This window comes from Azolla caroliniana, unplaced genomic scaffold (genome assembly GCF_043228905.1).
Source record: "Azolla caroliniana isolate FFs.n. ecotype wild unplaced genomic scaffold, voAzoCaro1.0.p SCAF_3, whole genome shotgun sequence".
NCBI lineage: Eukaryota > Viridiplantae > Streptophyta > Polypodiopsida > Salviniales > Salviniaceae > Azolla > Azolla caroliniana.
Genome location: NW_028230438.1, coordinates 7,559,344 through 7,573,779, shown reverse-complemented (window position 1 = coordinate 7,573,779; position 14,436 = coordinate 7,559,344). Strand labels below are relative to the sequence as shown.

At 37.6% G+C, this 14,436-nt stretch overlaps 1 protein-coding gene across 1 annotated transcript; it reads right to left on the bottom strand.

Annotated features, from left to right (window-relative positions):
* Window positions 1-803: 803 nt before the first annotated feature.
* Window positions 804-6,724, bottom strand: LOC147866114 (uncharacterized protein At4g15545-like). Its single transcript, XM_087316494.1, has 9 exons — window positions 6,408-6,724; window positions 6,035-6,103; window positions 5,393-5,452; window positions 3,038-3,098; window positions 2,048-2,170; window positions 1,813-1,945; window positions 1,650-1,728; window positions 1,341-1,443; window positions 804-1,041 (listed from the first exon to the last, which is right to left on the bottom strand). Exons 1-8 carry the CDS (start codon window positions 6,666-6,668, stop codon window positions 1,351-1,353), a joined length of 879 nt encoding a protein of 292 aa, XP_087172620.1. The 5' UTR covers window positions 6,669-6,724; the 3' UTR covers window positions 804-1,041; window positions 1,341-1,350.
* Between the last annotated feature and the right edge of the window lie 7,712 nt (window positions 6,725-14,436).

Below are 14,436 nucleotides of genomic sequence, written 5' to 3'. Positions count from 1 at the left end.
ATGTTAATACCAAATATTCTAGTAGTCCAAAGCATCGAATTACAACATAAACTTTTATTGATAATAGTTGCCATTTACTTTGAAAGATTAAGTTGATCTATATGTATCAAGTCTCCTTGAACTAGAATAATGGTAATACATGCATTAACTTTAAAAGTGGCATATCAACATTGCAACACTATGTGTGGAGTTCATTCAAATAATGTTATCCAAAAGTAGCATCAAGTTTTAGTTAACATTGCGCCATTTCCATGTTTAGTAAAGCTCGATCCATCCACCTGAGCTTTACTTCACCATTATAAGATAGTGGTATACGCCGATGTAATTTCTTAATAACAATGCTTATAAAGCATATATAGTATGGTGTATTGTAGAAGGCTTCTTTGATCTTTCATGTTTTAACATGATCTTATCAATGTGCTCTTTTGTTGACCACATACGTGCCAAATATATCATGCAAACATCAAAAGCCCATTGAATGAGTTGAAGGCATGTAAATTTCTATACTTACAAAGGTACAGATGTGACATAGCTCCTTGATTTGATCTGATATAGTTTCATGTTTTTTACCAATATCAACATAATCTCTCACAGCCGTTTCAGTTCATCTTTATGTTACAATTTCTCGTTTTTCTGGAATTTATTTTAGGTTTTCATAAAACAAATAAATTTTAACAGAAAACAACTTTCAGCATGGTGTTATAAATACTAGATGTTTCGATATGAATTCTACATATGTTACTGAGAATGGATTCAGATTTCCAGTTGCAATCCCCATCATGCTATACATATTATAACTTCTATTAAGACATATCTAGCTCTCAATCTGTTTAAGTACACTAGTAGCAAAACGAATATGGGTGCTCTATCATAGTACAAAAATATGCTCAATATAGCCTTACAGGCATGGCTTGGGCTTCAACTCAATTTGCCTTCAACTTTGTCCGCCTTCCATCAAAACCCTCGTTTTACATGCTTCTAATTTTCTTGGCTCTACAGGATCTGGGATGTAGGATGCATCTCAAACATTTGCAGCAAGTTCTACAAACAAAAATTTCCCCCTCATCACAAAAATACCAATGATGGACACATACTAAACACTAAGTGGCATGTGTAATTTTCCTATATGTTGAAGTAAGACTGTTTTTAGATCATGCATCATTTTGATGAAACCCAAGGACATTGTATTGTGAAACAGAGGTGGTTTGGCATTGTCTAAAATCATAATGCATTATTATTGAAACTTGAAGCATGTTTTGATAAAGAACATGCCTCTACTGCTAAATTGAAAACTAATATGCTTGTATGTGATGCAATGAGGGATTGATTGCTTTTCTTACATATCAGGAATCAAGTGACGTGTCGAGTGATCAACCCATCAAATGCATAATACAAATCCTGGTTATCAGGCCCAAAAATTTGTTTAGCCTTTGCCAACGTTTCCTGTAAAATCAAAACCATATGGTTTTTTCATATGTACCTCACATTCTGTTTTAAATACTGCTTTTATATCACCAACATGAAACAACAATAGTGAAGAAAATATCATGATGATTGCATAATAATCCACACTCTCCCTTTCTTTTGTGGAAACATTTACCAGATATAAGAATAAAATCACTATAAGAAGAGGATTGGAGTGCACAAACCTCTCTTGACTGTCGATGCGCATTTAACTCCTTTATATTAGACAAGAAAGCACTGAATTGCTGGTACGATAGACGATTCCTGCAAAATCATCTCCATGCATTAAGTCTTCTAAAGAACTACAAATATATGACAATGATATGATAGCATCCAAGTTCACCATACCTGCTCTCTCGAAAGAATTCCTTTCCATCCACTCTGGGAGTTTGCCCTGGCGATCGTACAGATCTTGATTCTGAACTCGAAGAATGCCCATTCACTATATTTAATCTACTCGCAGAGCTTGCCAATGGAAAAGCTGAGTTCCAGAAAAGTGAAGTATAAGAGACTAAGAATATCTTTCTCCAAAATCAAGTGAGATTTTCACAAGAAACTAGTTTCTAAATAAGATAAAAGTTACCATCTAAAATGGAATTATGTCGATCATCATCTACATCTGAGGTTGCAGTAGAAGATACATACGATCGGTATGTATCTCCTTGATCACTAGGCCTTGGGATTGATGAGGCTCCTCTATCATCACCTACAGGATACAGTATTCTATCAGAACCTCAAACATGAAAATACTCATACCAAGATGACAAACATAAAATATTAATTCTATACAGCGCAACATAAGAAATTGGCGAGACTGATTTCTTCACTGAATTATGTATCTTTGTCTTTACAACACAATATGTAGTTAACAGCTGATAATGGAGATTAATCAATTTGTCAACTAACCACCTATGGTTAGTGAGCTTGGTTGCCAAGATGTGGTAATCATGCTACAGTCTATGCTACAATCTCACCCTTCAAAGTTTGAGACCTTGGGGCTAATGATAAAACATCAAGGACTAACATTTTAGTTTTAGGGAGTGTGCTGGAAGCATTTCGAACCCAAATCGCTAAACACAGAAGGTTTTTTCGGTGATCAATTTAAAATTCACACTAATGCAAATAACATGGAAAGTAGCATTAACCAGCATCTATCTCACGGGATATGTACAATACTCTTATATATAAAGCTGCCTAAAATAATTTACTCAGCTTATTACCATGGTGGCTTTTACCTTTCTAAATCTTAATTTATAAATACAAAGGCTGAATCAATCCATAAATATAATCAAAGCTAAATCAGCCAAAATCGATTTTTCATAGCCCAAACTATATCAACTAGGATCCCCAAAGAAAGGACTTACCCTTTCCTAGATAGCTTACAACAGTTACTAGCACCATCAAATTATTACAGCATGATGATTTTAACAGTCAAATAGGAAAGGTAGGGTTAAATGCGAGTATCTTACAAATACTTTCCCTCAAGATATGACCTTGACATGTTTTCCAACTTAAATATATAAAGTTATATTTGAACTCTTAAATCATGTAAACACAAATCACAGAGTGATACCTTTAGTCCTGTGCATAGAACTTGCATACATGGGTGATGTAGCCTCTAGATCCTCATTTTGCTGGATTTCATCCATAGCATATGTTCTTTAAGTATAATTTACAATTTCAAGAAAAGCGAATTTTAAAAAACATAGCAAAGCTGGAACACAGTTCTTTGTGTCATGAAATTAATGTCATTTGTTAAGATAGAAAATATATGAGGTACATTTGAAGCTCACGACAAAGCAAAATAGTCAAAGTTCACTAAGAGAACATTAATGGGTACATGGAACTAGTGATACTGGGTCTTTCGGCAACAGGTATAAAGCAAAAGACAATAAGAAATAGAATTCTGGGGAAAACATATCATGAAAAATGTGCAAAGGATTGATAGGCGTTGCACAAGAATGACTGCTTACAAAAGTAACCAGTTGCTCCAAGCCCAAATGTGGTACACTATCAGAAGGATGGAAAATCCAATAAGCTCACCTTACAATTTAGGGAAGACTAACTACATCTTCACTGCCGAGAGAACTTGCATCCTTGTCTGTTGGCCATTTCAAAAGTTAGATGGGCCTTCGGCATAATTCTCATTTTCCTCATATTTACACATAAAATGAAGGAATCAAAGTTTTCTTGAGCTCCATTCACAGTCACACCCACATGCATATAGGCATATAAAATGCTTCAACATAGTGCTCATCATGTTCCTTAAACTAAATCTTTTCCATAAACATAAAATAAAGTTGTTGAAACTTTCTTGAGTTTCATTCACAAGCACAAAACTCAACATGGTCACGTACTTGACCTCATGGAGAATTATTTGAAAGCACATACTCACATACACGAATCCTCTTGTCTCTCCATTGGCTACACTCAAAAGCACATAGCCATACTATGGAAACTCACACACTGAAACATGTTTATTAACACAGAGCTGCTTACCTCCATGCACAATATTCTTATGAATGGGAGAGTTACTGCACTCTATACATTGACACAAGACCCTGACGACACCTCCTACAAAACCCAATGAAACAAGCATAAGGAATAACCTTTTGTCCAGGTAAAGACATTTATAAGTGAAGGTCTTGCAAGACCTAATTTTAACCTGCTAGGTATTCTGAGATACAAACAACCCTGTACCTATCTGCAGATCTGTATTGTGTTGAGAATGTACAGTAGATCTGCACACATCTGACTAGCCCTTATTTCATCTTTAGCACTAAATATTTTTCATATCTTTTTGGAACTTTCTTTTGTCCTTCAATAATGTGACTTGCATTCAGAGAGACATTCTAGTTCCCGAGGCTTTTATCTCATCAAGAAACTGGCGAAAATGGGGATATTCTCAGTTAGTCTGACTCATAGGAATAGTTTTAATTTGATCATAGCCTGAAAATAGATGTGCTCTCCCCCACTCCAATTACTAGCTCAATAGATTACCCACATCATACATCTGAAATGACATGAGCAAGGAAGAATGAAATGATCAAGCTGCACAGCATACATCCAGTCATATTCATGGCTGTGGACAATTTTACAACCTTTGATGTCTCCGAACACTGTACAGCTGCCTGACATGTCAGTTGCTGTGTACATCAGCTATGCAATATTCTCAGGGTACACAAGAATTTTGCGACATTTTTTGGATATCTCTTACAAAAGACACTGAATATTCACAGAGATGAGCTATTCTTTCCAGCTAATGTTGTTGAAAATAGAGATTTAATTCTACAGAAACTGTACATCTCAAACAGAAAGCCCTCCATTAATTTACGGCTAATGTCTCCAAAAAACTAATTGAAATTTAATCATGCAAAGCAAAATAGCAAAAATCAGAAAACATCACTCCCACACCACACCAACCCTGCCAAATTCCACACAGCTTGCTTGCAAAATATTACACACTAATTCCCAATGCCCACCTGCCCTTACCAATTCGAAGGTCACCCTGTTTTAATTTTTTAAACAATCCTAATCATCACTCTTGAATTGAATATATCAGTCACTATCTTCAAAATGCAATAAAATGTTATACTCATATAGTTCAGTTGAATATATAAAACCATTATAGTGCTCTTTTTCTACATTCTCTTGATGCTAATCTACAAATAGTGCTTGTTTTCATATGCAGAAATGCCTTGTACTTGATGACGGGATATAGCCTGTCTCGAAATAGAGACAGTGCTAGCTGTTCTAGAAATTTAAAGATAGGCAAGATTTGACGTAAAACAAGGAGGAAATTCAAAACAACTCCTTCATAACAATTAGACTACAAGAAGAATCATTTTAGATGAAGCCTTCGTTCATGTCTATTGATACAATATTAAATATAAAAAATAAACAAAATAATTTCATTATCAATACTCACAGATGCTGTGTCATCATCTTCTTGCAATGATTGCAGTAGGTTTTTCTTAAACATTTCTAACTAAAAAGACACAAAAAAGAAAGAGGATATAGTTTTTGAATAAGTTTGAGCAGTTAGAAAAAACTTATCTGCATCATCAATTAACTTTATGTGCTTCATGATTGTTCACAAATTAGACACCATGAAGTTCAAGTTCTTATTTTTAAATTTTTGGAAAACCATATTCACATCACATTTTTCAAGTAGAAACCTTCTAACATCAAGAAACCATGATGAAGTTGAAGTCCATATTCTCATCTTTACGAAAATGTATTCCATTCTAAACGCAGTGAGAGCATATACAGAATTATATGTGCATATCCATGCACACATGCATGGATGTATGTATTTATGTATAGATGTACATATGTATGCAAATGTTGGATGTATGTATGTGTGTATGTATGTATAGATGTACATATGTATACACATGCATGGATGTATGTATGTATGTATACATGTACACACGTGAATTAAGCATCTATAGATATATACGCAGGCACACACACACATATGTATGTCAGATCCTTTATTCGATATATGGCTATTTGAAATCCCCAGATATGAACTGAATGAATATGCTGTAAAAGTACACAAACATACTTTTGATATTTCCCGACGAAGTTTTTGAACCATTCTAGCCAGAGCATTTCTTTCATCTGTAACTTTCTCCTGAAAACATAATTTAGAACCAAATGTCATATTTATTCAAACAACAAACGCTTCAATTCAATTATTCCTTTTAGAAATTGGCATCGACAAATGAACATATGAATATTTGTTCCATTTATCTGTCTTTTAGATTGCTTATTTTCAAAAAAAAAATCCTTTGGTTATCAGTGGCATAGGTACTATAGGGCACCGTTTGAAGTCATTAATACAACGTCTGTCTCTGTGTCTCTCCAGAGAACCAAGTAAAAGAAAAGGTAGCGTTTTGAAGAGTAAGTAGAGAGACGTAGTTAGTTAGTTGGTTTACCTGGTGTTCCAGGGCTTGAGAGAGGCGGGCGGAGGTTTCTTCGAGGCTGTGTTCAAGTTCATGAATGCGTTGTTGCATGGAGTGGATCGTCTTCTCTCGCTCTTCCAGGGTCTCGCGGAAGCGGCCGCTCTCGGCCTGGAGCTTGTTGACGCCGGCGATGACAGCCATGGAGGTGATGCTCTGGGCCACCTCCAGCTGCTCGAAAGGATCAGAGGGCAAGGCAGCCAGGAGCTTCTGGGAGACGGCGTTGTCCTTCACCATGGCAAGAACATCATCCGGCTTTAAGTGTCAGATGGGGCCAGCCGAGAGAGCGATGGCGATGGCGATGGCGATTCTGTTCTGCAGAATCATGCATATCATCTGTGTTTTCTGTGTATGTATGTATTTTCTGGTTTTAGTTAAATTTTTAACGGTTATGATGATAAATTATAAATTATAATGATGAAGGAAGAGTACTAATGAATGAATCATGCATAGTAAGTATGAACCATACGTACCATACTCGCATTCGCATTTGCGAATGTTTCTATCATTCGGGTATGGTAAACACCCTCGAAGTATGGTAAATAGTAAATACCATACTTTTGTATTCATTTATTTATTATAAGGTAAAAAAAAAAATTTAAGGTAAGAAAGTAAAGGTGAAAAAATTGTAAAGAAAAAACATATACGAATGTTTTGATAACATACGCATTCGTTTGAATTCGTATGAAAAAAAAAGTTTGACAATGCATTCGAGTATATTACGTACTATGAATGAATGAATGAATCTCTTAGTTTTTCTTCTTCTTCTTCTATATGTAGATAGATAATCGGAGAGAGAGAGAGAGATAGGCCATTTTGGCCCTAAAAACCACGTTATTAATATACATACATGTATGTATGTCTGTATCTTTCTTCCTTGGTCTTATCTTGTTTTTTATCTCACCCTTCCTGATAAAAAAAAGAGCTCCTTAACGCTTTGCGTGTTTTTCTCCAAGGGGGGCCATATGCCTCAAGAAGTGAAGAAATCCATGTACGTATATGTTCATCCCCCACGTGTGCGCGTATGTTCTAGGCCGAGAAGATTCTCGTAGATCATTTGTCGGCTTGTGTGAGCTCCCAATTTGGCTAGCTATAGGTCCAGCTTTAGCTCAAATAGAATAAAATCATTATGCCATGGTTTAACGGTTTATTGGAGTTTAGATTTTTAATAAACAGTTCGGTCTGTGTGATCTCCAATCTGGCTAGCTATAGGCCCCCGACTTCGGCTCAAATCGAACCAAATCGTTATGCCATGGTTTATTGGTTCCAAAAAAATTTAATGGTGTGGTTTGGTTTAGATTTTTAATAAACGGATCGGTTTGGTTCTAAAACTCGGGTTTATCAGTTTATTGGTTCCCCAAAATAATAATGGTTTGGTTTAGTTTAGATTTTTAATAAACGATTCGGTTTGGTTCCAAAACTCGGGTTTATTGGTTTATAGGTTTGGATTTATTTCAACTTTTCCCTAAACGGTTTGGGTTAAATGGTTTTGGTTTACCTTTTCTTAAGTGGTTTGGTTTAAATGGCTTGAGAGTTCATAAACGGTGTGGTTTGGTTTTTGTTTTATATAAATGGTTCGGTTGAGTTCGATTTGGTTTCAAGGCAAAGAAACTGAACCGGGCCCATTGCTAAATTTGGCATGGCCTAATCATCGCCCATTATGTTTTCCTTTGGCTTGGCTAACCCACACGTATAGATGTTCACCGTGTTTTCCTATTCTGATGATTCTGTCGTGACTTGAGAATAGGAGAGAGAAAAATAAGATGACATTAGAAGGTAGAGGGAGAGGGAGAGAGAGAGAGAGAGAAAGAACACTAGAAATGGAAAGAGAGTTTATATTATGAGAGAGCAAGGATTACAAAGAGTAGGTTAAGGGGCTACAAACTGGTGTTGAACCGAATGAGTTGTGATGAATGAATATACACCTATTTATAAGTCCTTATGGAGTATTCTAGAATGTTCTAGAATATTTTAGATATTTATGATATTTAATATAATCATGGAATATCCTAGAATGTTCTAGAATACTCTAGAATGTTCTAGAACACTCTAGAATGTTCTAGAACACTCTAAATGTCTTGTAATAACTAATAATACATTTATTATATTATACATCATATATGTAGGTATAATGGTTAAAGGTCTAACATATAGACCAAGACGTCTTGGGCTCGAATCCTTGTAAGGCCAAAATGTATGTCATCATGACATTATCCCCCCTTTTCGACGACGAGTTCCACGAGTCGGAAGACAAGATTTCGGACTTGGTTTATGAGGATATTTGTTGTGAAATGCAGCAACCATTTCAGAGGCATTAGCAAGATTCTCAAGAGGTTCCCATGTTCGATCATTAGGTGTATAACCTAACCAGTCAACCAAATAATACAGTTTGTTGCGAACGATCTTGGAGTCGAGAATGGCAACAACTTCATATTCGGAGCCATCCAAAACTTCGATTGGAGGTGGGGGAGATGTACGACGGCCTGGAATAGAGCTGGTTGTGTACAACTCCAAAAGTGAAACATGGAAGACCGGGTGAAGATGCATATGAGGGGGAAGATCAAGGCGAAATGCCACATCATTGATCTTACCAGATATCACATATGAGCCAAAACGTTGATAATCCAATTTGTAGCAAGGTCGGGTGGTTTTAATGCGACCTTGTAAAAGCCATACTCGATCCCCCACTTGAAACGTAGTCGATGAATCACGTCGATGACGGTCAGCAACCTTCTTTTGAGTGTTTTGAGCATCACATAAATGGTGCAAAAGGATATCTTGAACTTCTTGGAGTCGGGTGAGCCGATCTTCAGCAACCGGGTTTGTCGGGAGTTCGGGATGTTCAAGCATAGTCCAACGAGGATGGTACCCAATGTTTGCAAAAAATGGGGAATATCCAGTAGAAGAATGTTCTGAGTTGTTGTAAGCAAATTCCGCCAAATGTAATAGATCAACCCAATCATCTTGTTGATAGTTGACAAAACAACGAAGATATTGTTCTACTGTTTGGTTGGTGCGCTCACTCTGTCCGTTAGTTTCTGGATGGTAGCCGGAAGAGAGTTTGCAAGAAGTATGTAAGAGTTTGAACATGTGCCGCCAAAATTTTGAGATGAACTGGGGACCCCGATCACTGATAATATCATTAGGAAGACCATGATGCCGAAACACCTCTCGCATGAGTAACTCGGTTGTCTCTTGGCTCGTAATGGCCTTTGTGCAGGGAAGAAAATGTGTCATCTTGGTAAAACGATCTACTACCGTGAGAATAGAATCAAAACCCTTGGAAGGTGGTAGATCCGTAATGAAGTCCAATGAAATAGATTTCCATGGACTCTCAGGAATAGGCATTGGCTGTAATAAGCCATATGGATGATGTTGAGGTTTTTTGAATCGGCAACATGTATCACAACTACGAACATAATCCGTAACAAAATGGCGAAGTCGTGGCCACCAATACCTTCGAGAAATTAACGCCAAAGTCTTGTGGATGCCAAAATGTCCAACCATTGGTGTATCATGACATTGTTTCAAGACTTGGAGTCGAGAAGGACCATCAGGCACATATAAGAGATTTTGTCGAAAAAGTAAACCATCATGCCAATTGAGCTGGTTGTAGTCTTGACGAGGATTTTGAGATTGTGAACAAGAAGCACGATCTGGGATAATATGGTTCAGAATATCTTGGGCGAATTCATCAGTCTCAATATGCTCCCGAATGGAGTCTAGAAGATTTGAATCCTCGGGTGTGTCTATAGCATGAAAAGCCATTAGTCGTAGACGGTCAGGACCCAAGAGGATTTGCTTCTGACTTTCAAATGCGGCCTCTCCTGGTTGAAGTTCCATATATGAACGCCGAGATAAAGCATCTGCTTTGCCTTGTTGCGTCCCAGGGCAATATAGAATTACAAAATCAAAATGAGTTAAAAACTGCGCCCAACGAGCTTGTCGACGACTCAAGACTCGAGCACTTTGGAAGTACATTAGATTTTTGTGATCATTATAGACAATGATTTGTTGAGACGAACCCTCCAAAAAATGACGCCATTGTTGAAAAGAATCCACAATGGCAAGAAGCTCTTTGTCGTGAATCTCATAGTTGATTTCTGCAGCTTCGAATTTCCGTGAATGAAAAGCCACAAGGTGCAGTTGTCCATCATTGCTAATTTGGGATAATACGCTTCCTAGTGCAAAGTCAGATGCATCAGCTTCCAATATAAAGCGCTTCAATGGATCAACATGCATCAAAATTGGTGCGGATGTAAATGCTTGCTTTAATCCTTCAAATGTAGAGTTTGCATTTATACTCCACACAAATGGTTGATTCTTCTGTGTCAGTTGAGTGAGGGGCAATACGATCTTTGAATAATCTTTGATGAACTTGCGATAAAAGTTTGCGAACCCTAAAAAACATTGTACATCTCGCACAGACTGTGGTGTTTGCCAATCCAAAATTGTTTGAACCTTTCCTAGATCCATAGAGATGCCATGTGAAGAGACTATGTACCCCAAAAATTCCACTTGATGATGGTCAAAGCTGCACTTCTCCAATTTTGCATAGAGACCATATTCACGCAACCGTTGCAAAGCTTGTCGAACGTGTATATCATGATCCTCTTGAGTTTTTGAGTAGATCAAGATATCATCTAGGTAAATTATGATGAAAATATCGAGGAAATCTCGAAAAATGTCATTCGCCATATGTTGGAAAACTGTTGGTGCATTCGTGAGACCAAATGGCATCATTGTATACTCAAAATGGCCATAGCGAGTACGAAAAGCAGTCTTCCATTCATCCCCAGGACGAATTCGAACAAGATTGTAAGCACCTCGAAGATCTAACTTTGTGAAATACTTAGCTCCATTGAGGTGTTCCAAAAGGCTCGAAATCAATGGTAGAGCATATCGGTTTCGAATAGTTACTTTATTCAATCCTCAATAATCCACGACCAGACGAAGCGAACCATCTTTCTTCTTAACGAAAAATATGGGTGCGCCGGCAGGAGATCTTGAATGCTGGATAAACCCATTCGCCAAGTTCTCATCGATATATTCTCGAAGAACCTCTAACTCCGTGGGTGAAAGGTTATAAATTGGCCCCCATGGAGGCTCTTTTCCGGGCTGCAAATCAATCAGGCAATCATATGGTTGATGCTCTGGTAGTCTATTGGCCTTCACCTTATCAAAAACATCGGAGAATTCTATATATTTCTTCGGTAGTTGGACCCCCGATTCTTGTGAGCTCGATGTGGGAGCTGCTAAAACTGCGAACACCAATATGTCTTCCTTCCGTCCTTCCTCACGTAATTGATGTATAGAGATTGTCGAAATCTTTTGGAATGGCATATCCTTTGTTGGAGTTTTAAGAGGCTCAGATTGTATTGTGACTTATTCAATGGTTCTTTTTCTCCAATCAATAGTTGGGTTATGTAGCTCAAACCATGGAAGACCAAGAACTAGGGAGTGCTCTGGACTACTAATGATGTTGAATGAGATGACACTAGCCAAATTGCCTAGGACTACATGAATTGGTTTAGACTCTTCAACTATATCACCTGATGCTATGGGGCGTCCATCAATGACTCCGACTGATACTGGGCTTGGGAGCTTATGCAACTGAATATTATGCATTACAACAAACTCACGATCCATGAAACAAGAGTTGGCTTCAGAGTCTAAGAGGGTAGAAGTTGGGACTCGATGGCACCTAGATGTGTTAAGCTCAACTTGTGCAGAGAAAACTCGACTAACTTGACCGGATGAAATGGAACCACAACTAGGGACGGACGTTACATGCCTAGGGTTGTCCAACCAAATGACTTCGATTTTGGCCGGACTTACTCGTTTAACATATCATCTAATTGGCTCAAGACATCAAATGTATTTTTATGACAGGGACTACTAGGCCTACTTGGGTTACGAGAAGGCAGGGCAGAAATTGAGATGGGATTGTCATGAGCACTTACTTGGTTAACTTTTCGTCGTGGTTTATGTGGACAATTCACATCAATATGCCCTAGACCACCACAATAGAGGCATAGATGATTCGCTCGTCGTCGTTGCTTTTCAGCATCCGATAATGGTCCTCGACGTCGTGGTTTCTTGATTTCCATTGGAGTAGGGCCTTCCACCACACTTGACTTTGATACTTGTGGTGGAGTTGCAACCACCAAAGCATATGTTTTTGTTGGTCGAAAGCGTAACATTTGTTGGCGCTCAGAACGCTGCTCAAATAAGTGATTGTCACATCGCACGGCCCGACTTACTGCTTCAATAAGAGATTTTGGATCATCATGGAAGGTAAGAAGTAAATCCTTCACATCGTTGCGCAGACCTTGACGAAATTGGTCCATTAATGCCGCCTCGTCCCATGGAATATCACATGCTAGAAGGTGAAAATTTGCAGCATAAGCGGAAGCAGGACGATCTCCTTGTCGTAATCGCCGAATTTTGTTTATTGCAGTCCTCATACTATCAGTGTCTCCAAAGTTGGCTTGGAACTCATTAATAAACCCTTTAAAATCTTCTAATAATGGTGAGTGCTTCTCTAGGAGTGGTGCAAACCACGCTAATGTGGTACCCGTTAACAAGGTACCAACTAGACCCACACGAGCAACATCAGTTGGGTAACGACTAGGATGCAATTTAATCACAAGCCATACCTAATTTAAAAATCCACGAAATTGAGACCTTGTACCATCAAACTTGGTCGACAGACTAATCTTGGGTTCCTTCGGCGAGGTTTGAACTTCCACCGCTTGTCGTTGCAATAGAGTAGTCTCCAATTGATGCACCCGTTGAGATAAATCTTCATATTGTTGTACTTTCTCAGCACTTACTTGTTGTAGGTCTCCCATCAATCTTTGATTTTCATGCTCTAGTGCCACGAATTTGGTTGTTAGCATTTCGAGCTCGGAGAGAACACGCATATATTCTTGCTTGCTGACGGACTCCATAGTTGCGATAGAAAATTGCTAGATTTGGTTGAATAAGGTTAAGATACGAAGAAGAAGTTGGAGAAGAAGAAAAGAGATAAATTCGGTTCAAACTGTCGTGACTCGAGAATAGGAGAGAGAAAAATAAGATGATAGTAGAAGGTAAAGGGAGAGAGAGAGAGAGAGAGAGAGAACACTAGAAATGGAAAGAGAGTTTATATTATAAGAGAGCAAGGATTACAAAGAGTAGGCTAAGGGGCTACAAACTGGTGTTGAACCGAATGAGTTGTGATGAATGAACACCTATTTATAAGTCCTTATGGAGTATTCTAGAATGTTCTAGAATATTTTAGATATTTATGATATTTAATATAATCATGGAATATCCTAGAATGTTCTGGAATACTCTAGAATGTTCTAGAATACTCTAAATGTCTTGTAATAACTAATAATACATTTATTATAATATACATCATATATGTTAGTATAATGGTTAAAGGTTTAACATATAGACCAAGACATCTTGGGCTTGAATCCTTGTAAGGCCAAAATGTATGTTGCCATGACAGATTCTAGACCATGTTCGGGATCTCTTTTTCATTGAGGAAATGTAGGCTTGAACCAAGCCCAGCTATGGCCATGTTTCTAGTTGTCATGGGAGATTGACATTCTCCAAGATCTTGGCTTTCATTTGTTTATTTTTTAAAAAAAATATTGTTCTACTTGCATCCCATACTTAGATTTATGACCGTATCATGACTTTGGGGAAGGCAATAGGGTTACCAATTTGTTGTGATAATTGTCTTCTCAAATACAAACAAGGATAATGTCATCTCATAATTCCTCTAGGAGTGTTAATAATACCAATTTTTTATATGTTTCGTGGCCTTGAAGTTAAACAAGTGAGTAGCAATGTAGATTAATCATGTTATTTCAAGTTCTTTGTCAACTACTAAGAAAATGTAATAACATTAAAGAGAGGCTATATTATGAATTTGTTGTGGGGGAATTGGTAATACCTTGTTTAGTCTTCCCGTCAATCATGAAACTTCAAGGACTACTTTGAGCAGTAA

Coding starts and splice junctions, on each gene's coding strand:
- LOC147866114 (XM_087316494.1), bottom strand. CDS start 6,668: ATGGTGAAGGACAACGCCGTCTCCCAGAAGCTCCTGGCTGCCTTGCCC. Junction 6,104..6,407: donor CTCAAGCCCTGGAACACCAG/GTAAACCAACTA, acceptor TTATGTTTTCAG/GAGAAAGTTACAGATGAAAG. Junction 5,453..6,034: donor TTCGTCGGGAAATATCAAAA/GTATGTTTGTGT, acceptor GTGTCTTTTTAG/TTAGAAATGTTTAAGAAAAA.